Source organism: Nycticebus coucang, chromosome 1 (genome assembly GCF_027406575.1).
Source record: "Nycticebus coucang isolate mNycCou1 chromosome 1, mNycCou1.pri, whole genome shotgun sequence".
NCBI lineage: Eukaryota > Metazoa > Chordata > Mammalia > Primates > Lorisidae > Nycticebus > Nycticebus coucang.
In genome coordinates, this window is record NC_069780.1 from 182,186,919 (window position 1) to 182,212,570 (window position 25,652).

At 44.7% G+C, this 25,652-nt stretch overlaps 1 protein-coding gene across 3 annotated transcripts in view; it reads left to right on the forward strand.

Annotated features, from left to right (window-relative positions):
• The first annotated feature begins 1,042 nt into the window (after positions 1-1,042).
• Positions 1,043-25,652, forward strand: part of RETREG1 (reticulophagy regulator 1) — a 144,888-nt gene continuing 120,278 nt past the window's right edge. For 2 of the 3 annotated variants that reach the window (XM_053592873.1, XM_053592882.1), the window contains exon 1: positions 1,043-1,455. In XM_053592873.1, coding sequence (XP_053448848.1) covers positions 1,142-1,455 — 314 coding nt within the window. In that variant the 5' untranslated portion in view covers positions 1,043-1,141. Of the gene's footprint in view, positions 1,456-13,204; positions 13,253-25,652 lie in introns of those variants that run through there. The other variant, XM_053592889.1, reaches the window with a different exon arrangement.

Here is a 25,652-nt window from a genome sequence, read left to right on the forward strand (position 1 = left end):
GGCAGGCTGGTTCCCTGTAACAGGCTATGAGATCCCGATTCCTCTGCGGATATAACATTCTGGGGGAGGGCATTTAATTTTAAAGAAAAAGAAGGTGGGATTAAATAAAATAAAAATTAAAAAATACAAATTCTGAAAAGTAAGCATAAACACCCATTTTCTCCTCTCCCTACACTCACTGCAGAAGCAGGGCCAAAGAAACCCGCATGTAACCTTCTGGCTGCCCTGATGTCTGCGTGTGACACGGAGACCAGAGGCACTCTCAAGTAACCGCTGTCAAAGCCTGCCAGACTTCGCTGGACACAAACGAAGGTCCAGTCTCCGCAGAGGGTCTAGCTACTCAGCTCCCCGCTCACCTGCCCTTTCACAGACCAATATGCATTTCTGAACCACATCACTTAGCCACAAGGAAACCGAGAGTCCGTCTGCCAGAGGAAGCGCCTTTCCCCAGCGCTGCAGCCCGGCTTTTTCTCACGTGTTAAACAAGAGGGCAGACACTCCGTAACTGACCCCAAATGGGTTTTCGTCCTTTTTCAACCCAACATGTTCAGCACGTTATTCTCAGGGCTCCAAAGATCTCTGCTGTGGCTGTGTTGCTGTCCCTACCAGGGCATGGGGTGGGGAGGGGTGTCCCTGAAATCCACTGCCACGGGGAAGTGAAGCCCGTATAACGCCCTCAGAAGGGTGTAGGGCGAGCGCGCAGTGGTCCCGGCTTGAGAACAGGAAAATGTCCAATTTATTTTTGCCGGTAACCCTGCCCCCTTTTAGAAAAGTAACCGAGCAGCAGTTTTCCACTTCGCCCTCCCCGCTGTTGCGAGGGAAAAGGGGGTCATTTTCCTTGTGTCCCTGGAGGAGCCATCCAGGGGGCCCGGGGACACCGCCCCGCTCTCCCCCACCGCGCGCGGATGCAGCCCGGCGGCTCCGCGCCCCGGCCCCGCCCCTGCGCGAACTCGGTCGCACCCACTTCCCGGGGCGGCGCCCCCTCCGCGGCCGGGCAGACGTCACAAGGCACCCAGCGGCCTGCGCCCCGCGGTGCGCGCCCCGCGCCGGGACCGCCGCCACCCGCCGCCCTCTCGGCGCCGCCACCCAGGCGCGCCCGCGCGCGTCCCCGCCGCTGCCCCGCCTGGAAGCGCAGCTGAAGATGGCGAGCTCGGCGCCCTCGGAGCACGCCGAGGAAGGATGCGCGGCTCCCGCCGCCCGGGAACAGGCGCCGCCGCCGCCGCCCGCGGCTTCCCCGGATAAGGAGGAGGACCAGGAAGCTCAGGGAGAGGAGGCGGCGGCTACGGCAGGCCCGGGGCCGCAGGTGGAGGAGGCCGCGGGCCGGGTGGCTGCCGCGGTGACCTGGCTACTCGGGGAGCCGGGGCTGTGGCTGGGCTGCCGCGCTGACGAGCTCCTGAGCTGGAAGAGGCCGCTGCGCAGCTTGTTTGGCTTCATCGGTGCCAACCTGGTGTTCTGGTGAGACCTTGGGCTGGGTGGGGGAGCCCCGGAGGTCAGGTGACCTTGGGGCGCTGGAGGGCGCACGGAGTATGCCCCGGGGGTCCTGTGTGTGTGTGTGTGTGTGTGCGCGCGCGCGCGCGGGGTGTGTGTGTGTGTGTGTGTGGGCGCGCGCGCGCGGGGTGTGTGTGTGTGTGCATGCTGGACATAGCGGGTAAGAAGTGCCAGCCCTGCCCCACTTTCTCGGCCGCCTGTCTGAAACAGGTAGACGCTCACTTCAGCTTTACTCCAGGAGCATGTCGGTGTAAACACACCCTCCGTGTGTGTATCCAGCCTCAGAAGTGAGGTGGTCGGTTGACCGGGGGCACCTGTACCTACAGGTGTCCCCAGCGTGCGTGAAAACTTCTGCCCGCGCTTTGTAAAACTCGCAGGTCTTGACCTGCTCACCCAAGTAAGCCAGAGCAAACGAGCTTGAACTTGTATTCGTTCTTGCACTCCCAGCAGGCATATCTAGACCAGCTTAGGGGCACGGGACTGCGCCGACTTCACCAGCCACCTGAGATGGGCGCTGAATGATTTGTTTTCCTTTCCCCTGGAGAGTTGGGTTTACCGTCTCTGCTCCCTGATGAGAAGACAGGAGGCAAATAAACAGGTGGATTGTGCACTGCACACCGCCCCCCGGGGGGCACTGTGGAAAACAGTTGTATTTTTAGGCGAAGTACAGGAAAAACACAAGAGAATTCTCTCTTAATAGCTCCAGGCCAACAGGTTTGTCTCCAAAAAGCACTCTTCACAGGTGAGAATAGGGGAGTGTCTGGCTCCTTCGTGGAAGGATGTGCCCTGTCCTCTGTTGCCGGTCTGATTGAGGACAGAGGAAAACCTTCTTTGTTTGCTAAGTGTCCTCATCACAAATATGACCCACATAGTGCAAGATAAGCAGAGCTTCAGGAACAGATACCTTGCTGACATGGGTTTCTTACTCTCAAAGTTGAGAAATTAATAAAGGCATAAAGCACATACAACCTGTCACATTCTAGGTTAACCTCAGCAAATGTGAAGGTTTTTCTGCAGATCTGTGCCAGTCCTGATTTTTAACAAATTGTTTCTTGTTGAGGTCTCAGATTATGAATTAACTTTACTTTGGGTCTCTTAGCTACCTGCGTATCTAGAAATTATTCCATAGTCTCTGTCTTGTTAGGAAGTTATGTGAGCACTTAAATGAGGAGAACACATTATATTATGCTAGACTGAGCAACTGTCCAATAGTCTTACAGCTGTGTCTCACTTGTTTTTTCAATGAGTGACATGTTTTTAAAATTTTACTTTTTAATTTAAATTTTTATTTATTTGTTAAAATAACTTATACAGTCTCATGGTATAAGGCTGGGCATGGTGGCTCACACTTGTAATCCTAGCACTGTGAGAGGCCGAGGTGGGTGGATTGCCTAAGCTCACGGGTTCCAGACCAGCCTGAGCAAGAGCAAGACCCCATCTCTAAAAATAGCTGGGTGTTGTGGTGGGTGCATGTAGTCTCAGCTACGTGGGAGGCTGAGGCAAGGAGATCTCTTGAGCCCAAGAGATTGAGGTTGCTGTGAGCTATGACGCCAGAGCACTCTACTAAGGGTGACAAAATGGGACTCTGTCTCAAAAAAAAAAAAAAAAAAGTTTAGGGTGGTGCCTGTGGCTCAACAGAGTAGGGCGCCAGTCCCATATGCTGGAGGTGGCCGGTTCAAACCCAGCCCCGGCCAAAAACTGCAAAAAAACAAAACAAAACATTTGGTGGCACCTGTGGCTCAAAGGGGTAGGGCACTGGCCCCATATGCCAGAGGTGGCAGGTTCAAACCCAGCCCTGGCCAAAAACTGCAAAAAAAAAGTTTAAAGAACAAAAGGGTAAACATTTTCAAAATCTCTTTCTTCTTGCTGGTCTTTGGCCACCCAGTTTCCGCAAAGAGGCAACCAATGTTACTAGTTCCCTGTGTACCTTCTCTGATAGGGCCTACTTTAGCACATACCTAATAGCCTATGCAAACTGTGGAGTATCATATGGGCTAGCCCTCTCTTCCTAGTATATTGTCAGGATCACGTCCTTGTTCTTTTTCAGCTGCATAGAATTCTATTGTACAGATGTTTCAGATTGCCTAACCTGCCTTCTACTGAGGCACTGATGTTGTTTCCAAGGTTTTGCTATTTTAATGTTATTGGCCCTGTACATGCATCATTTTTCATATATGCAAGTATTTTTGTAGGATAAACTCCCAGAAATGGAATTGCTGGGTCAGAGGGGATGTGCATTTGTAATTTGGATGGGCATCACCATATTGCATGTACTTCCTTAGAGTTCTACCAATTTGTACTCCCACCAGTAAAATGTTTAAATGCCTGTTTCACTACACCCTCCCCAAGAGTATTTTATTAATTTTTTTCATTTTGTAAATCTAACAGATGAAAAAGTGTCCCAATATGGCTTTAATTTGCATTTCTCTGAAATTGGGCACTTTTCCTCATGTTCAAGAGCCACTGGAGTTATCTTTTCTCTGCATTGTTTGTAAATAAGCTGTCTAATTTTTTAATTGGGCTATGGATCTTTTATTGGTTTATAGGAACTCTTTTTATATTAGGGACTTTTGCCTGATTTCTGTGAGTTACAAATGTTTTTTGTATATTCTTTAATAATACCTATTGAAAATAATGTTTTACATAAAAGAATTGAAAACCATATTTGGTATTACTCAAGAATGCGTTTTCTGCCCATTTTTTTTTTTTTTTTTTAATAAATGTGATGGAGAACTGACCAGTGGCCAGACATCCCACCTAGGTCTGTTCTTCTCCTTATATGACTTAGCATGTTTGTAGTGTCTTCATTCCATTCATGTATTTTCTTTGAGAAAGATAGTAGTCCTGCTCTTTACATTCTGAAATATCTGTTGCTGCTTTGTGTTATAATCCATTGGAAATGGCTCATTTATTAATTTCATTAAAATTTTGGAGATTTCCCTCTTTTATTTGTTACTTTGGGGTTAAAATGCTCTTCAAGGATGTTAAATTTTTTTTAAACACTGTATTGCTTCTGAAATTATTATTATTATTTTGAGATAGAGTCTCACTTCATCACCCTGGGTAGAGAACCCTGGCATCATAGCTCACAGCAACCTTAAACTCTTGGGTTCAAGCGATCCTCTTGCCTCAGCCTCCCAAGTAGCTGGGGCTACAGGTGCCTCCCACAACACCCAGCTATTTTTAGAGATGAGATTTTGCTCTTGCTCAGGCTGGTCTTAAACTCCTGACTTCAAGTGATCCACCCGCCCTCCCAGAGTGCTAGGATTACAGGCATGAGCCACCGTGCCCTTTTAAATTATGTGATGCATGAACATTTTCTGTCCCAGAAACTCGAAAGTACTGTATTTTCTGTTAGAAAAATGGTAACAAAAAAAATCAGTATTAAAAATAGAACCCAAATCTATCTTAAGCAATAATATTGCTATTTTCATTTTAATTGGTGTAATTTCATTTTTGTGGAAATAAGCTTTTTAAACATATATTTTTGAACAATTTAGCACCTGTTACTAGCTGTAACACTTAGGATTTTGAGTTTGACTCAACCGTTTCATCATTTATTGTCCATTATCTGTAAGATTTTACTGCTGTGCACTAAAAGGAAAAAACTGAGTCGGCTCATCACAAATGGGCATAACTCAAGGTAGCATGAAGCAAGTGTGCTGGGAGAGTCACTTGATATGGTTTTGATACGGCTTTGGGGGACAGTGGCAGTGTGGATGGAAAAGGCTGTGGAGAGCCTCGTAGGGAGATCACACTAAAAGTAGAATTTGATGCACAGGAATAATTTGGGTAAATGAAGAGCCTTATGGCCCAAAAGAATAAAATGAACCAAATAGCATCTTAAAGGTATGCTTAATATTTCAACCGCAGTGCCATAAACAGATGCAGTGGTGGCAAAAGTTGGGTGAGGAACACAGTGGGGTTGGCTAGTTGGTTTAGAGACACTTTGGGGGATTGTAGTAGCCTTGAATGCTGTGCTACATGTTTGAATCTGTGTTTTATGTGGGCAACAGGGACCAGAAAATGCCTTATGGTAGTGTCCATACATATTTTAATGGATAAGTAAATAGCAGTTTGTTTAATCCTACCATGGGGTGGATACTGTATAAGAGTGAAAATAAACTGTAGCTTTGGCAACAACATGAATTTTATAAATGTAATTTCGGGCAAAAGAAGCACAAAATAATATATCCAGAATGATTAAAAAACACTTTAAAATGTGTAAAACTAAAGAGTATTGATGAAGGGTGTACACATAGGAGATAAAACTACAATGAAAGGCTGGGAGAGGTGGCTCATGCCTATAACCCTAGTACTCTAGGGGGCTAGGAGCAGGGAATCGCTTGAGCCCAGGAGTTGGAGACCAGGCTGAGCAAGAGTGAGACCCTGTCTCTACAAAAAATAGGAAAAATTAGCTGGCTGTGGTAGCTTATGGGTGTAGTCATAGCTACTGAGGAGGCTGGAGCAGCAGAATCATTTGATCCCAGGATTTGGAGATTACATGAGCTATGATGATGTCATTACAGTCTACCCAGGATGACAGAGCAAGACTATGCCTCCCACCCCCCCAAAAAAAAAGAAAAAAAGAGAGTGAGAGAGAATAACTATAAAGAAAATAAAAGACATTCTTGACTTGGATACACACACACACACACACATTCCTATCTGTTCCTCTTCTGTATCTTATGAAAAAATGCTAACAAAGGGATAGTCCCCAAGACCTCAGAGGAGCTTGATTAAATGCAGACCACTTATAGTACCTGCCTCACAAAGTAGGATTTCCACAATTGAAATAGATTGGGTGACAGTTCAATAGTTTTGCGGCTCTGAGGGCCACAGATTATATTATCTCATTCATTTTACCAATGAGGAATTTGTTTTAGAATTTTTTCCCTTAATTTAAAATTTTATTTATTAAAAAACAAAACAAAACACAGCCTTACACTTCAACATTTAAAAGGACAAAGGGTAAATATTTTGAAAATCTCTTTCTCGTGCCTGTCCCTGACTACCCAGTTTCCTGTCAGAGGCAACTGACGTTACAGTTGTAAGCACATCCGGAAATAGAATGAACCCAATGAAATAGAAAATGTCGGGTTTATTTTTGTTTTTAAAGAATCAGCTTTCTGTGGTTTACTCTCAATAAAATGCCTATACTGTAAGCGTACTTTCTAGTGAATATACCTGTGTAACTACAATGGCAGTCAGGATCTAGAATATTCCATCACCCCAGGAGGTTTCTTAGCATTTCTTTCCAATCAGTATCTGCTCCTTGGGACTGATCTTTTTCTATCTCTGTGGAGTAGATTTGTCTTCCCTAAGGTTTCATATAAATAATATCATGTAGTATGAAGTCTTTTGCGTCTGGCTTTGTTTATTCACCAGACCTTTTTGAGACCTTTCATCCTTGCTGTGCATATCAGGTATTTGTTTCTTTTTATTGCCATTTCAGAGATATACCAGAATTTGTTTATTCATTGGCTACCTGATGTTCAGGTGGGTGGTTTCCGTGTTTGATTATTACGGATAAAGTTATTGGAAAAATTCAAGTACCAGTGTTTGTATGAAGTGTCTGTTGGTGATGGAAGCAGTAGCTCTGACGCATGTTTTGTCTGGCTACATGTTGGTTGCCTGGGATAGGCAAGTTAGTTAATGGAGCAGAACGCCTATATTTTAAGTCTTCTTGCTGGTCATAATACTGAAATGTAATGGCGTAGAAAACAGCTGCTCTGTTGGGACATCTACCCCTGCAGCCTAGAAAGCCACTGTGATGTGATTTGGTTTTGAACCCACAGTGGGAGACCGCGACGTTTAGAAACCTCTCTGCATAGGCCTTATCCCACAGTGTATCTGCCATTATAAGGCCATGACATCACTTTCTGTTTGTATAAGTAGTAACACTGTAAGAAAGTGGTTTGCTCCAGGTGACTGCACAGGGCACACCTAGCAGGAGACCTGAGGCACTCTGACTTTCTGGGCATCTCAGGCTGGGCCCCAGCAGCATCTGGAGCACTATCTGTAGAGTGGTGTTGGAAGTTTGTAGGTTCCAACTTCCAAACTGGTGTCATGTGCCCCTTCTCTGCCAGCTTGCATTAGAGCTGTGTCCCTCAAAGTGTGGTCCTGGACACTTGTCACCAGTATCACCTAGGAGCTTTCTCAGAGGCCCACATTCATGGTCCTCTCCCACGCCTACTGAATAGAATCTCTGGAAGTGGGGTCATGACATCAGGGTGATACACACGTTCATGGTTGAGAGCCACTGTGTCTGAGCACTTTCTGGACTTGAGACCTCTCTCCTCCACATGGCAGCATTTCCATTGTTGGACAACACTAGCTAGTCCGCGTTCTCCTTACATTGAGTTAAGACCATCTCTTGGTTATCCCTGCAACTGCCCCGGATCCAGGTCCCTGCCCAGGACAGTCCATTGTGTGTTACATGATTCATTCTGTTCTTGATTTCTGCTGAATCTTCTGTTCCTTCCCTGGCTGAGAAATCCTGGGTTCTGTCCACCCGCTGTCTTCCTGTGTGGTTTGAAGGCTCTTCTGGTCCTGCTTCAGTTGATGTGGATTCTTCCCTGAGTGTAGCATTCTGGAGATGGTCTGACCGGTGTGGACTTTCTCCCCTCCCCACGGGCAGCAGCCTTCTCGTCACATAGTCTGAGATAGAATTTCATTTCAGTTGATAGTAACTCCCTTTGACAGCCGCTGTGGTTGCTCATTGGTGGACTTTCGTCAAACTGTAACTGCATAGTCGTATACACCCACTATATATATATATATATATATATATAGTTCCCATTTTCACAAGAGGAAACGAGGCCCGTAGAAGTTAATTGAACAACAGAAAGTGACTTTGGACTGCTCACTACAATGTGTGCAGTGATGGAAATATTCTACTTTGCCTTTGTCTGGTATGTCTGCCATTTTTCCTGCCACAGTGTCCCAAGCAGCTTCTTGTGGCTGGTGAGCATATGACATGTGGCTAGTGGACCTCCCAAAGACTTGGGATTATAGGCATGATCCACTGTGCCTGGCCACATTTTTCATTATTACAGAATTAAGCTTAATTATTCCAGCATAAGTGAAACAAATTATATTAGGAGAAGTTTGCTTCTGTGTTAACAGGGATCTTTTTAGTCTGTTAAACAGTCTAGTCCAAGTTCCTTGCCGTATCTCTGCTCCATTTGGAGAGTAAGCAGCAGGGGATAAGTGTCTGTTCCATGCCCAACACGGTGCCGGGTCGAGGGAATACACCAAAAGCCCAGTATCTGAACTTGCCACTGAGAGCCTACCCTCTAGGGGACTTGGCTGGTTCATTGAAATGTTCATGATGGTACATGAAAGTTCTAAATTACATGCTAATGGTCTCTAGGGCTTTTCAGGTTAGGAAAAAGTGGAAATTAGGTTTTTTTGTTTAAGACAGAGTCTCATTCTGTCACCCTGGGTAGAGTGCTGTGGCATCTTCATAGCTCACAGCAACCTCAAACTCTTGGGCTCAAGAGATCCTCTTGAGTAATTGGGACCACAGGCATTGCCATGATACTTGGCTAGTTTTTCTATTTTTAGTAGAGATGGGGGGTCTCACTCTTGTCAGACTGATCTCCAATTCCTGAGCTCAAGCAATCCACCCACCTTTGTCTCCCAGAGTGCTAGGATTATAGGCCTGAGACACTGCGCCGGGCAAGATAGGGGTTTTGGAAAAGTTGATGAAAGCTCTGTGTGATTTATTGTCTGAAAGAAGAGGTATAATTTTAAGAGTGAGGTTAATGTTAAAAGCTTTCCCCGTAGGTCAAACCAAGGGGAAAATGTGGGATGAGGGCTAAATGTTGTCTCGATGGGGAGACTTACCTGGTTCACCCTGAGGGAGTGGAGAATTAATCTTGAGTGCCTAGATCAGCACAGGATCTGAAATGTTGTAGATGTTCAGAAAGTTTTGGTGAACTGAGCTGAACTGGAGAATATTTCCCTGTCATGGATGGGACTAGGTTAAGACAGAGTAGAGGGGAAGTTGAGGTGGGAAACGTGCAGATGGGAGGTGGGAAAGATAAAGCTTTAGGCCAATTTTGAAGAGTTTACTATGGGACTATGCTAAGGAATTTGGATTGTATCAGTAAGTAGTCTCCATTTATTACCCAAATATAAATACCGTTCTATTCCCCCCCTTTCTTTCAAGACCTCCATTAAACAAACGCAACAAGTATTTATTCAGTCTACTATATGCTGACATTGTTCTTAGGTGCTAGGGATAGTTAAGAGATAGTGGACAGTTAAGGTCCCTATTTTCATGAAAGTTGTATATTAGTAGTAAAGTAAGGTCAAGGGACAGAAAGTGGCCACGAGGTGCTGCTTTGCTGGGCTTTACATGAAATGACCTCAAGAAGACAGCTGAAAAGCAAGTGAGGGAATAATACAAGCAGATAACTCTGATGTGGAGCATCCCAGGCAGAGGAAATGGCACTTGCAAAGGCCCTGGGGGTGGGAGTAGGCTTGGGGTGTTTTCAGAATAGCAAGGAGGCTATTGTGGCTGGGCTGGGTAAGCTGGGGGAGGTAGCATTAGTTCAGCTCAGAATTTCAGGCCATGACTGTGCCAGATTCTGCTTGTCACTTCCTGTTGGGCTCTCTGGATGAGTTAGGGGAGCAAAATCCCAGGGCCAGGGATCAGTGAGGATGCCATTGCAGGACCACACGGTGACATGGGAAGATTGCACTGAGGTGGTGACAGTGGGGATGGGGACCAGGAGAAGGGTTCTGGGTGACTCTGGAGGTAAAATGGAAGGACTGAATGATTGGGTGGGTGGGGGAAGAAAGAGGCAGTGGGCAGATGAGTGGCTGGATAGATGAGGAGCAGCTGGCACCGTCCTCTACCAGTGAGAGGGCCACTGAGGTTGCCGCAGGCGGGGCTCATGGGAGTGGAGGGTGATGTGCTATGTTTGAGGATGTTGAATTGGATGTACCTGTAGCTTATCAAGCAAATTATCCACCTGCATCACTAAAGGGTTGGAGACATAGCTGACAGCGTGGGGGAGTCCCAGCCCAAGGTTGTTCCACAGAAGCCACCTGCAGTGACTGTTAAAGTTTCCTAGCACTGACTTGCAATTGTTCCTTCCTGGCCTTAGTTGAGGCCGGTTCCACAGGAGCCAGGTGGTGTCAAATTGCACTACAAGGGAAAGATTGGCTCTCCCTTCCTCCTTGGTACCATGCTGCGGGACGATGGCTTAGTGCAGGACCGGGCTCCCTCCTCTCTATTGCTGAACCCCTCTGTGATTTGGTTCTCAGGATAGCTCTTGACTTGGCCAACAGGTAGTTTAGGAAATCTTTTCTTTCTGCCGTGGTCTTAATATCTGTATCCACCCAAAATAGATATGTTGAAGTCTCGTCACCCAGCAAGAGTATTAAGAGGTGGAGTAGGGGGTGGGAGGGATGGTAGGGGATAGTAGGGAGACCACAACTATGGAGCACATTGCAAGCATAATTTGGATCTATCATGTGTAGAACACAAATGTCCTAATGCTATAATTGGGTAAATGAGGTGAAAACTATGCTGATTAGTATGATGTAAGCACTCCAATTTGTACAAATAATCAACACACTGAAATTGGCATAAATGTATTTATGATCTATGTACAAAAGACTTAATAAAAAAAAAAAGAGGTGGAGTGTTAGAAGGTGATTAGGGCATGACGGAGGAGGCCTTATAAATGGGATGGGCACCCTCATAAAACAGCCCACAGGAAGCTTATTCACTCTTTCCACCATGCGGGGACACAGCTAGAAGATGCCATCTGTGAAGCAGACAGTGAGTCCTCACCAGATGCTAAGCCTGCTGGTGCCCTGATCATGGGCTTCACAACCCCCAGAATTGTAAGAAATATGTTTCTGTTACTTTAAAAGCCACCCAGTTTATTGTGTTTTTGTTATAGCAACCCAAACAGACTAAGACACCCTCTCTCTAATGCCTGCCTTTCACCTTCAATGACATACCCTGTTTTGAATGTCAGAAGCTGCATTTCAGTTGTGTATCTGCAGACCTCTGTAGTTGACCACCTCCCTACACTGACCACCTCCTTAAGTTGCCCTCATTTTCATGGACCTGACATGCACCACATGTACGTATCAGCACAGTAGGCCTAGTTCCTTCTGTTGACCACCTCTGTATATTGACCAGTTTGTTATAGTCCCTTGGGTGGTCAACTTTCAGAGCTGTATTTACAGTCTTTCTCTAATATCCTTGCCGTGTTATTCTCAGTTTGGGTGGATACTCCAGAAGACACTGGAATTTGTGGGGAAGGGGCAGTGGAAAGGGATGGTGGATAACCTGGAGGGTATGATGGCACAAGGCTCTGAGGAAGTGGGGAGTGGGCTGGGAAGTACACCTTTTTCTCTGATCCCTGAAGGATGGATGTGCCCATCGCAGAGACGGTGAGGAGTTAGGCGCTGGCCCAGTGGTGTTGAATTCTCTCTGAAGGAGGCAGATGCTCATCTACCACAGTCGGGGAGGATGAAGCAGGACAGGTTCCCCACAGAGACTGACTGTCGTGCTGATGGGGAAGGACATCAGCAAAGCACAAGTGATGGGGAGGAACACTGGAATGACACTGCTTTTTGTTTGCCCGTTTCTTCTGTGAGCACGTTTTGTATCAGATTCTGGTATCTTCTCCTTTGTCCTCACAAACCAAAAATTTTTTTCAAGTCCCACTTTTTAATAGACTAGTACTAAACTGAGTATTGTGGCCACTCCATACTATATAAGCTTAACAGTAAAATATCTTAGGGGAAATTCCTCATTTGCTAATGATAACCTGAATTCGCGAGGTCCACACGTCAGCACAGATGTGCTCTTAGAAGCTCACAGTTCTTAAGATCCAGCCCGAAGATGTAGGGCTGTGCTCTGTTCTCTGCCGGGTTCAGTTTATTGGGAAAGATTTTTGTCTCAAGGATAAAGACAGCAACACCTCAGTGAAAATGTGTTGGGTGAGGCTCAGGCCCTTCCACATGTTTTTATTTTGACAGGTTGGTGCGTTCCTTTAGTAGCCTGGTGTAATTTCGTCTCTGATCGCTGCAGTGGTTGTTGGTAATGGCAGTGACAGTTTGCTGGGCTCCCACTTAGCTTAGTACTTGGCAGAGATATCTTATTTAAGTCTCACCCCATCGCCCCATGTGGCAGAGGGTTATGTTGAGATTCAAGGCATTTGAGTAACTAGGCCCTGGTTAACCTTGTGTGGCAGAGTAGGGATTCCAACCAGTTTTCTGTGTTTTCCCCAATAAACTAGACTGTAGTGCAGCTGGAGGTTGCAGTATACGATTAGAGCATAATCCTGTATAACTTCTCCCCTCTGCTTCTAGAGGACAAAGTTAATTTACTTCTCAAATTAAAATGTCAGTGGTCTCCCCATCACTTCTTTCTCTTTCTGCCTGGGAAAAAGAGTTAATTTATTTCTCCAAGTAAAATTGGAGGGGTGCATAGCTTCATCCTTGCAGAGGCCTCTATGCCGTGGCCCTTGTTTTCCTTTTTAGGCATTAATTGCCAAGACAGAGTGTGCACTTTGCTGAGTTGTCAAGTGGCCCAGTTCATCATATTTCAGTTCCCGTCTGTGTCTGCCCTTTTGACCTGGAGCTTGGTGCTCTCTGTACAGGTAAGATGTCATGTAGGCTATTGCTGAGTCTTCGCTGATCACTCCCGTGCTTTGTGGTAGAATCTGCTACACGTGGGGAATGTGTGTGGCGTAGGATGCCAGCCTGCGTGGATCCAGAGTTTGGAGAGGTAACAGTGTGTCCCGAAGGGGCACCCCTGCCACACTGGTTGTGGGGTGGGCTGGGGGTGTGGCACCTTCCAGGAAGGAGCCCAAGAGTGTGTCAGCAGGGCTCAGGCCTCCTTAGTCACTTCTCAAAGCTGGTGCTCCGCGTGCAGCTCCTCACCCGGGGCCTGCACCTTCTGTCTCCATGTTCCCTGCTCTTCTCTGTCATTAGGCCCTACTGTCACCTCCTCTTCAAGGTCATCCCAGCTACCCTATCTAGATCTGCTAATTCCAACTATTGTTTATGTTACTCTGTTAGGTCCATATAGACTTTTCTAAATAATATTCTTAAAATGCCTTTCTTGATTTAGCAAATTTTCTCCTTGCTCACCAATTCAGATAAGTTCTTCCCATCCCTATGCTCTATAATTGCACCATTGGTTTTGGTTAAATCCTTATTACTATGTAACTCTCATTCATATACCAGCTAAGCAGAGCACAATGTTTACATTTCCTTTCCTATGCAAGTTTACTTTGCTTTTCCACTTAGCTTTAGAAAAAAATTATCTTTTTAACTTTTTCTTTTTCCTGTTAAAGAAACAGAGGTGTAGGATTAAAATGGACTTAGAACACCCAGTTTGAATTTCAGTTTATTTTCCTTCTGATATGTGGCCAGGCTGTGGTGCCACACCTGGGTCGGCAGCCAGTGGGGCAGGTTGTCCTTGGCACCTACACGTGTGAGGGAGGGTTTTGTCTCTTGAACATGATTTCTTGGTAAGGAAAGTTGTAACTGTCACTAAGGGAGCTCTAAGCCCTGCCATCCTCAGATCAAGCATGTTTTATGTGCCAGTGGCCTGAGTTGGAAGAGCTAGAGTCTGGAGAGGAGAGCAGGAGAGCAGGGCAGTTTGAGAGCAGTGAGGTTGCCCACTGCCAGCCTCCCTCTCACTGAGAGCAGTTTCTTTATGCCTGAGCTTGAGCTGAATTTGAGTGATGCAAATTCTTTTGCTGCTCAGCAGAGTGGCCTCTCTGTTCAATACATGTGAAGGCAAACAGTTGCAATACATCACCTGTACGAGCAATGTGAGCTTTCTGGTTTTTCTACGTTGATAAATAACAGGTCAGCCAGACATGTTATTTCTTGAATAGGTTAAAGTAACAGCTACTATGAACTTTAGCAATTTCTGCTGTCACGAGCTAGTTATCTTTTCTGGTGTCAGGTCTCGGGTTCTTTCTTTTTATTTCCTTTGGAACCATTGCTCTCAATCTTCATCTTTTTCAGAGCCTTTGTCCTCCTGTTTTGGTCTCTGTCTGATGGTCTGCTGGGTTTGCTGTCCACTTAGGACATCTGTGTCATCATCCCTTTCCTTCTCTCCTGAGCTGGAACCTCTGTTACTGGACTCAGAGGTCAGCACCTGAATGGGGTCAGCACCTGAATGGGGTTTCTTCTCCTTGAGAATATTCATGGTAGGTCAGGGTTTTCTTAAGTTTGTTCTGAGTTCTTGATTTCAGTTTGTTTCTCTTCTGTTCCTGAAGAGAAACATACTTTCTTGGCATACTCCTCTGTATTGGGAGAGCATATTGTCTAGCTTGGAGAGAGTACAGAGGAAATACATGTTTTGAGAACTTGCACGCAGAAAATATCTTTATCCCACCCTTGGTGTGGATTGCAAGTTTGGCTTGATTTAGAATCCTGGGCTGGGAGTAGTTGCCCTTGGAAATTTGTAGCATTGTTTCTTTATTTTCTTGCTTGTTTCCAGTGTTGCCTTTGGGCAGGTGGAAGGCTTTCACCTGCCAACACCTGGTCTCTTATAGATGTCCTGTTTTTTTTCCCTAGAAGCTTCCAGGATTTTCCCTTTATCCTTTATATTTTGATATTTCAAATTGATAGACCTCTATTGTTCTTTTTTTTCATTGATTCTGGGTTTCATAAACCTTCTCAGCTAGAAACAGGTCTTTCAGTTCTGGACAATTTTCTTAAAATATTTTTGAAAATAATTTTCTCCTCTCCATTTTCTTTTCATTCTAGAAATCTTGTTGATCAAACATTGAACTTCCTAGATTTTCTTAGCTTAAAAAATTAGTTATTTCTTAGATAAGTAGTCTATATTAATTTCAGAAAAATGAGGCAATGCAGATTCATACATACAAGTCACTTAACGTACTATACAGAGAAAACCATTGGTCATTAGTTACATATCTTTCAGACTGTAATGACTAATGTTACGTATTTATAAAAATAGATCATACTATATGATGTGTTCAGCTTTTGTTCCTATTTTCATCTTTGTTTTCCATTCTTTTTTCATAAAGATCCTTCTATCTTTTAGTCATCCTGTTGGTTTAAAATTTATGGTCTCACTTTTAGTTCTAAAACCTTTTTTTTCTCATTTTTGATTTTTCCTCTTAGAAGGCACTTCTATTTGTTCTCAGTATTTTTCCTCCTTGATGACAAAAGAGAAGGTAGTTTAAGGTTTTCTTATGTTTACCCCGAGTTCCTTATTTCTGTGTGTTTTGTGCTCTGTTAGATGTTGGAGGCTTTAAATATCTAAGGGGCCCTTAGGTTCCTGTTCCTATTTGACAGGAAAGGACTAAAGCGGAATGGCAGGGGTGAGGTGTGACCACTTCATGGGAGTCGCTGTAGTTCATCAGATGAGGATCCACCTCCTTGGGGGCCTGCATGCTGGCATCGCCTGTGGGGGTGGGACAGGGAACAGAAGCCTGACTGCCAGTGCTCTGGGGACTGAGCAAGGGAGGTGGTGAAAATGGGGAGACGGGGACAGGGGATGCCCATTCAAGATGCTGAATGGTGTCAGCTCCCGTGTTCTCAGTGTGGCCCCTCACCCCTGCTCCCTTCAGTGCTGGTACCCCCAATGCTTTAATTTCTCCAGAGAACACCCCCCCTTTCTCTTACGGTGGATTGGGGGTCCTCTGTCCTTGCCCCTTCAGGGTGGACAGTAAGAGCTGAAGTGCTAACTGTTCATCGTGCGGATTTTCATGCAACCCTCCCGTTCTCACACCTGCCCGCAGCCCCGCCTTCTCCTGGAGCCTTCCGTCCCTATACTTCTCTGGTCTGCAGCGTAGCAGGGACACAGGGTTTTGAGAGGCGTCCCCTCTGCCTTCCTGTACTTCTCGTGTTCTTCTCACTACGCGCTCGGTTATCACTCTTGTTTACTTTCCGCTCCAGACGTCGTGGCTGTGTTGACTGTCGACTCCTTTCCCACCCTCTTTTTACCTCATGCATCCATGTCTTTGTCCCTGGTTTACTCCTGACCCTGCGTGGTTTGGAGACAAAGAAGAGGAAGGTTGTGTTCAGTGTGCCATGCTGGCCACTGGTCCGTCCTTCCCTCCTGCCTGATGCCTCCAGGTGGTGGAGACCAGTCTGTCTGTCACTTCACCTGTGTGGCAGGTAGTAGGCACTCAGTAAGAGAGTGGGTAAAACTGCAGCGACACGCTGAGCTTTTTAATCCATTTCCTCAGGACTCCCGTGCTGTGGGTCGAAGTAGGTGTTTAAGTCCTGTGCTCACTGCCCTTGAGAAGGATAATTTCTGTGTTTTCCCCATTTTCTTTCCCAAACACTAAAGGTGCAGTCAGGAGAAATCCTACTCAACCCAAGTATAGCACTTCGTAGATTTTAAATTAAAAATTGTCTTGATGATAATTTATTACTGAGTAATACATGTCTGGAGTTTGAAAAGATTATGAAGTAGAATATTCGTAAATGAGGTATGTGTATATTTGGTTCTAGGCAGTCTTGTTAACATGAGAAAGATACTTTATTAAAACATTTTAACTGTAAAAATTTTAAAAGTGAACTAAACCAACAGAGGATAATTTGGTGAATAAAGGTATCAAACTGTAAATCCTAGGTGGCTTCAGCCTGCCTGGATCTGACATTGGACTTTAACTGGCAGTGGACCTGGGGGGCTTGCTGGGGTCCCTCCCTTCTAAATGATGGAAAGAGCAGTTTTGGTCACTCCTATAGCTTTAGACCTATGAACATCTTTCCATCTTGGGAGCGGTAAGTAAACAGCAATTACAGTTTGATGTGATAGTCCTGAGAAATGGGTACCAGGCTGGTCTTTTAAATCTGGAGACCCCCTGGAGGTCATGCTTTTGCAGACTTTTGAATGATGAAAAGAACTGCTTTGGGTGAGTAAAGGTGAGAGAGGTCTTCCAGGCTGACACAGTGGCATGGAGTTACAGGAAGGGGACAGTAGGTGACTTGGTCCTGGTTCTACACACTGAGGACATGTCAGGTAGGAGTCACTATGCTGAACGCTGGGGACAAACACCATGTCTTCCTTCCTCATGAAGCTCACAATCTGGGGAAGAAACTCATGTCAAAGCACCTTTTCAAATATATTGTTACCAAGGTCATGTTGAGGGCATGGAGGGGGGCAGCCACAGTGCTTGGCGGTCACAGAAGACCTAGAATAAGTGATGTTTTAGCTGAGACCTAACTAAAGGGGCAGGAGGAGTTGGCCAGGTTGCTGGGCATGCAGGGAATATAAATTGCTCCAAAGCAAGGGAGCAAAAATCCTGATGGGGGAGTGTGGGGTGAGGGCTGAGGGCTGAGGTACATATGAGAAATCTGTGTGTTTGTGAGAGCCAGGAGGTGGAAGGATGAGGGATGTAGTGAGGCAGGGGACAGAGTGTGACAGGATGGCTTTGTCCTAAGGGCAGTGAGAAGGAGACACCATCTAAGACCCTCCAGAATGACACGGTGACCATGAAGAATAATATTATTCTCAACTAACATATTGAGGGCTTAGCCTGTGCCGATGTTTCAGGCAGTCCACCTGCAGTGTCCCCTACTCCATCTAGGTAACAGTTGCAGGAGGAGGTGAGGGGTAATCACCGCTATTCCCAATGACGCTGATGCCCAGAGATGTGAAATGACTTTCCCAGGAGGTACAGCTCGTGTGGTGGTGGCTGGTCTGTAGCTGGGTAGTCTGATACAGAGTTTGTCCTCATCTCCCTGGTCATTTTGCCGTTCAGTGCCTTTGCCAGCCTGCTTGTTCAGTCTTTTCCCTGAGTCACAGGGTGTAGTTGCATTTCTCTGTAGCTGGGCCAGCTACCGACTGTCCATTTTCCAGTATTTAGGTAAGCAGGGACTCGGCCATGTTTCCATCTTCAGGGGAAAGCTTACAGCATTTCCTTTTGTCTTGTGTACTTCCAAGACCCAGCGTTTGCTTGCCACATAAGAGGCACATGTGGATTTTGTGGGTGTTCTCTAAGACTTGAACACAGGGCTTCTGTGCTGCTCATCTCCAGGACACTCACAGGGACAACAGCATGAGCTGCAGCCAGATCCTGGGGGCTGCCCTGGCTGGATCTTGTGGGCTTTGCTGAGTTTTGCCCTGGGGATGGATGAGTGTCAGGTCAGTAATTGGCTTTTCTTTGTGGGAACTAAAACAAAAGGCGGAGAGAATTCATGCTTTGGTTTTAGCAGCACAACTTTCAGCACAAGTATCCCAACCTGACACTGACCAGTTGAGTGTGCCTGCTGTTTACATTTAGGTTTGGTTTGGAGTTCATTGCTACATAGATGCTTATTTCCTTGTCAACTTCCAAAAAGCCACCCTGGCAGTTTTGTGTGTGTTTTGCAAGTCTGTGGCCCTGAAAGAAATTTGCCCCTGGAGGGGCAGATTTCAGGCCAAGAATCACGTTTAAGTCGTCCTGAGCTGCCCAGTCCCTCAGGACTGACCTGCGTTCAGTAGTTCAGATGCATAATGGAAAGCCGTTACTTCTATGATCAAGTTGCACCAGCTCTGACCTGGTAAACTATAGTCATTGTTTTATAGTGGCTGAGACCTTTCCAAAGAAGGTGTCTGTGTGATGAATTGAGAGGAGAGGAAACCTTTATCCCTAACCTCATTTATAGATGAAGAAACTGAGTCCTGAGGTCCCACAGTAAGCTGGTGACATGACCTTTCTTAGCATCTTCTGGCCCTCTGTGAAAACTACATGTTGCCAATTGTTGGTACAATGAACACGATGAAATTTTAAGAGGGAAGAATAATTGTTTCTAAGTTCCAGAATCAGTGATCATAATTTTCAGGTCAGTAGTTCAATAGAACTTTGCTCAATTAATCCAACCACATCTTTGGTGGAGGGGATATGACAGGTGGCTGTATTGACAAATGTCCCCATGATCTGGCAGGACCCTAAAGAGCTCGAGCTGTGAGATTAAGGCCCTTACTTCAGACTTCACTGTCCCTTCCTGCTACCCTGGCAAATGCACCAAATTTTGTTAAAAGTCACTTTGATCCAAGGAGACAATCAGGAGCTTTCTTCTGCTCTGGGTAGCAATGGCTATGTTTGACCACATCGCCTTGAAAGAAGGTGTTTAACCTTCAGCTAATGAAAATGCAGGCTTCTTTCAAATGATGAGGGCAACTCCATGTCATGGAAAACCTTTCATAGGAGGACTTCTTGGCAGTTGAAATGCATTTACCATTCAAAGGAAACATTTTAACGTGCACCTAACTACAAATTGATACCTAGGTTTGCTAAAACACCATCAAAGCCTCTTAAAACGGACATGGTCACTTCAATACTGTAGTTATATTAGTTATCATAATACAACTAAAGGACTTTTGTTGATTAATAAAATCTGTCTGAAAGAGCTGTTGACCTCTTTTCATTAAGCTTTTTCAAAGCTATTGTGCTAATATAGGGTGTTCACAAACAAAAAGCATACATTCTCTCAGTGCTTTAAAAATTCAACCTTTCTTGTGAAAGGAAATAGGAAAGCAAAATAGAAAAACAAAGACCATTGAAGAACTCCATCAGGATAGCAAGATGTAGTGCTCACGATGTAGTATAAGACTGCACATCACTGGTGCCCTGATAGGGATTTCACCAGGAGTCAGAAGATGGTGGCATGGTTTCTCGTTTGGGCCTCATTGCCTGTGATTTGCATAAAATCTAGATCCATCATTGCTTATGAGGAAATGGCTTGAAAGGGAGCCATTATATAAAACTTCTGCAGCTGAGCTCCTGCAACCTGAATGGCTATATTTGGGGTGTTGACTATCGGATAGCAACCTTATTTGTTCTATTTCTTCATCTTTTTCTAGGAATGAATGTGTATCTTCCCAACATACCTTCTGAATTTAACTTGCAAATATCTTCTGGGTAAATTCAAAACAGTAACTTGCATCCTTATGTCATCTATAAGTTTTTTTTCCTGTAATTTTTAGTGGGAGATTTTCAACCAATTTATTATCATAATTTATAAGAAATTATATGTTAAACTTTTCATCTTTATCCTACAAATGTTATCTTAATATTTAAAGATATGTAACAATGAAATTTCACATTCGACCCATTTTCTAAGTGTGTTAGAATAGATTTTTATTTTTAATTAATTAATTATTTATTTATTTTGAGACAGAGTCTTACTACGTCAGCCTTGGTAGAGTGCTGTAGCATCACAGCTCACAGCAACCTCAAACTCTTGGGCTTAAGCGATTCTTTTGCCTCAGCCTCCCCACTAGCTGGTACTACACCTGGCTATTTTTTGGTTGGAATTGTCATTGTTGTTTTGCAGGCCTGGGCTGGGCTTGAACCTGTCAACTTCGGTGTATGTGGTTGGCGCCCTACTCACTGAGCTATAGGTGCCAAACCTAGAACAGATTTTAAATATAATTGAATGGAAATGGAAAATAAGATTTAAAAATTGCTTTTCTGTTCTTTTTAATTCACTAGTATTAGTGAACAGTAGCTTTCACTTATCAAAATGAAAAATTGGACTTACGGACAAGTTTTGATATATCACTGAATATGGCAGAGAAGTTCAACTTGTTTGTGCATTGCAGCTGTGCGTGACTGAGGCATTTGATTCTGTGCACATGCCAGCTTTCCGCGGTGGTGTTGACCATAGTCTTTGTTGTATGTGGGTTTTGTCTGGTGCAGACAAGTGGTCTCTTAAGTCTTATGAGACTGTGATCCATTACATGTTTGCTGAGGGCTTGTGGCATTCAAGAGTATGGTTATTGGCCAATGAACCATTCTTGGGCTACTATCCTCCCAAAGTCAGTGATGATTCTTGGCTTTTAGTTAGAAGAACTACCAGATGTCTAGAAAGAAGGCCAGACCTACATTGTACTCTGTTGGTGTGGCTTTCGTAAGTCAACACGGTTGCTTAGATCTGATGGAGATAATGTCTGCTACAACTTCTTTAGTGACAAGGCTGCATGGGTGGGCAGACTGCCATCTCCCTTGACTTGACCAGCCACGCCCTTGCAACTTGAGGCATTGCACCATGCCCCTGGGACTGACTTTTAAGCCAGGTCTTATGATAAAGAAGATATCATATTGTTCTAAGCCAGGGGTCCTCAAACTGTGGCCCGCGGGCCACATGAGGCAGTGTGATTGTATTTGTTCCTGTTTTGTTTTTTTTACTTCAAAATCAGATATGTGCAGTGTGCATAGGAATTTGTTCATAGTTTTATTTTTTAAACTATAGTCCGGCCCTCTAACAGTCTGAGGGACAGTGAATTGGCCCCCTGTTTAAAAAGTTTGAGGACGCCTGTTCTAAGCCAAGATCTGAGGGCCATTCCTGTCCTCTGTTTTTTCACAAAAGGTCTTCAGATATGGTATAGACATTTTAATGCTGCCCATACCTTTTTTTTTTTTTTTTTTAATTTGGTAAGCTAATACTCTTATGATAGTGTGCGTTAGGGAGTTCATGATTAATGAATATGTAGATTACATGCGTGGTTAACTAGCTACATTAATTGAATCACTCACCCAACAAGTATTGAATGGGCAGCAACACACAAAAAAGTATTTATTGAGCTCCTACGATTGGCCAGGTGGTGACCTGGTGTTGGAGTGACATTGGCAAACAGGAAAGAATGGGCCCTTCATTCACAAAGCTGTTACTTTGGGCTGGGGAAGGTCAGCCAGACAGGAAGGAAATGAACAAGCAGCCAAACGTACAAGCGGGAATTCAGGGGTGTTATGAAGAAGAAGCACATTACTCTGGGGGAGCAGAGGGGTGACCTAATTTGACTGCATGCTGCCAGGGCACCTGGATCGTTTTCATTGCTGAGCTGTGCTGCCTGTGGCTACCGAGCCTGGGGTGGCGGGTCCAGAGCTCACTGTTGTGCCTTTGCCAAGCTTTTGAAAACAAATGCATTTTTGCCAAAGAACTCACATTTTCATTTCTCCAGATCATCAGTTCTTTTTGGATACAGTGGATTTGAAGTTCTGATGTAGCTGAACACACCACTGGGGTTATTTTAAATAAACAGATTGCTTGACCAGACCCAGAGTATTTCTCTGTCATTGTTTTTACCCCCCTATTCACTTGTCATCTGATTGAAGAATAAGCATAGGATTAAAATGCAGACCCTTATTCCAAGTTCACAGGTCTGATTATGAAATGGAGTACTTTGTGGTTGAACAGAAGCATTTTCTTTGATTGTTCTGGTTTAATGTCAAATGTTACAAGCACAGAAGACTGCCACTCATTTGGAGAGCTTAGGGAGAAACTGCCATCTTTTCTTATGATGTATTCTTCTGGTTACCTGCATTGTTTTTCATGGCTTTGTCTGTCTTGTTTGGAGAGTAAATGTGGTGATGGAAATCTCAGGTGGAATTATCAAGAGAGACATATGTTTTCCGTTGGACTTGGTTAGGGCCAGTGCTAAGGGAGGGCCTTGTCTCCTTTGTTTAATTAGAGAAAATTGTTAGGGCTGTCTGTGCCCCTGGGTACTGCACATGTGTATTCACAGAGGGACCAGTGAACAGCCAGCCTCTTTGGGTAAAGGGAACACCTTCTAGCAAACCCACGGGAATTTTGGAGAGGGTGATAATACTTCCCACCACCACTTCCCTTGTTCTTCTATTTTACAGCTCCTTTTTGGCAAACAGGGAAAAGCATTATAAACAAACATCCCAAGAGATTCACTTTTAACAAATCAGGGTGGTACTGCTGCTGTTCTCAGACCCTGAGGGGTGCCGTCTGGGACATTCACTTAGTTTGTATGTAGGCTTGCTGTGTTTTAGTGATTGAGTCTTTCAAAATGATATGGAAAGTTTCAGTGTGTTAGTTTGTCTTCTCCTGTTGGGTTAAACAAGGTCCCTTTCATCATGAGGTGTCAAGTTTTTACCCTAAAGAGCTCATCTTGGAACCCAATTTGTGGCTGTCTTCTTGCATCTCAACTCATGGCTTGAATTCTTGTGGGTTGAACTTCAACCTGAGTCATCTTCTTTTCCTTGGTCTGTTTTCCCTTTGCTCAATTTCCTTAGTTTTTTTTTTGTTTATTAAATCATAGCTGTGTACCTTGATATGTTTTTCTTTTTACTATTTAGCCTGTGTTATAATAGATATAAGATATAAGATTTAAGCTCTTCAATTGGGTTTTGGACTGAGGTGTCTTAGAAATCAATGATTGCAGAGGTGGGCAAGCGTGTGTGTGCTCACATGGGTGTGCATGTGAGTGTATGTGTGTGTGTGGCCTGGGAGAAGGGGTTTCTGGCAAGAGGTAAACTACCTTCTAGCTGGATAAAGCTAGTTCAATGACTTGGTATTTCTGAGCCTTAGTTTCCTTATTTATACAAAAAGGGGTAATGCCATCACCTTACAGAATAAGTGAGGCCCTGGCACACAGCCAACTCCTTGAGTCAGGCGAGTGCCCTTGTTATGTGGTTTTCCAGAATCACATTTATTCCCCACTTAGTGATGTCTCATTAAATTGTTTATTATGGAAAACGTAAAATTACTGAAGGTTATTTTTAAAAACCTGCAAAATGTGAACCAGGACATTAAAATGTTCTTTCAAATAAAAGTCCCTCTGCAGCGGAAGCAAGCCTAGTTTGTAACCTTGCTTGTACTTCGAGGTCTGGGTTTGAGGACTGTTCTGTGTCGGCGGGAGCATGCGTTCCTGTGCCTCTCTCATCGGCGTGGGTACTGTAACCTGCTTTCATGATGGACACTTCTTGCCCTATCCTCACACACCATTGAGGGATCCTGGAGGTCCCAGGATCAAGGGCTGACAGGCTGGGGAAGAAATTGCCAATTATCAAAAAAGATTCATTCTCATTCCAAGTTCACTGTCAGTTGAGAATGTTCTAGAAACAAGGACTCTAGGGAACTTAAGGAGAGGGATGCATGAGGCGACTTCCAGTCCTCTGTCACACCCAGGCACTCCTACACAGGATGTGCTCTCTCTCTCTTTGTCTGTCTTTTTTCATTTGGCCCGTAGGAAAAAAATCAAAAGGGGTTTTCCTCAGGCAACACAATCTCTGGCTTGAGGTGGTCCTGCCAGTCAAAGTTTAACCGGAATGTGGCCATTGGCATGAGGCCCAGAGTGGACATTCCTGATACTCAGTATTGGTGCCTAAATATTTGTCACCATTTGTGCTGTCTCAGGTTTGGCCAGAGAGTAGCCACAGCTCCCTGTGCGATGATGGGCCATGGTTCTCCTCTTCCAGGCTAGCCTCTAGAAGGACATTCAGTGAATACACTGCAGGCTCCTTTTTTCCCTTAAACTCAAGTTTTGAAAATATCTCCCACCTTGTGTTGGTCAGGACAGCTGCACCCAGAGGGATTATAGTCCCCAGCTTTGAACTCCTTATCCCAGGGCTGCCTTCCATAGGCACAGATAGATGCCCAAGAGTGTCACCACTGAATATGTCCGTGAAAATGGTGATGACAAGAAGTCCCTATCCAGTTTGGGTTTTATATGGTTTCTTCAACATTTTCACATTGAATAAGAAATAAAAGTAGGTGATATTTTCCAGGAACAACTATAGGGTTGCAGACTTAAAGGAAGGTGTGTGTAAGGGGGTTGCTTGCATCCCAAGGGTGCTGTGTTCTCAGACAGAGGCATGTGTGTTCACCGGGCACCCCAGGTCAGCTCTGCTGAGCAAGACAGCTTCACCAGACTGATAAAGCACACTTGACCCCATAGGATGACAAAATTACTAATTCACTTCTCAGTATATTTTATATTTTGGGCTTTTGAAACAAGATAGTTGCTTCTCTGTGTCATGTGTTCATTTTGATCTTACGTAGGATGAACATATAACTTTTTTTCCAAACTAGGTAGGCCAGGATACAATGGCCTTTCTGAGCTAAGTAACCTGCTCGTTCTAATCTACAGTTTGAATTCAGATATTTCAGCCTTGCTCTAGCTCTGTTTACTGAATGTAGCAGCCTGAGAGAATGTTTGCCTTCCTAGCAGGGAGCTGGGAGGAAACAGGATGTGTCCTTAGCATTGTGGCACTGACAGAGCATAACACAGAGCTGGTTAACCTTGACATGAGAGTGACCTTGGAGCTGGCAGTTGAGTGGGCCAGACACTTGGGCTGAATTGTACTCCTCCCAAATTCAAATGTTGAAGTCACAACCGTCAGTGGACCTCAGAATGTGACTGTGTGTTTTTGCAGACAAGATCTCTAAAGAAGCAA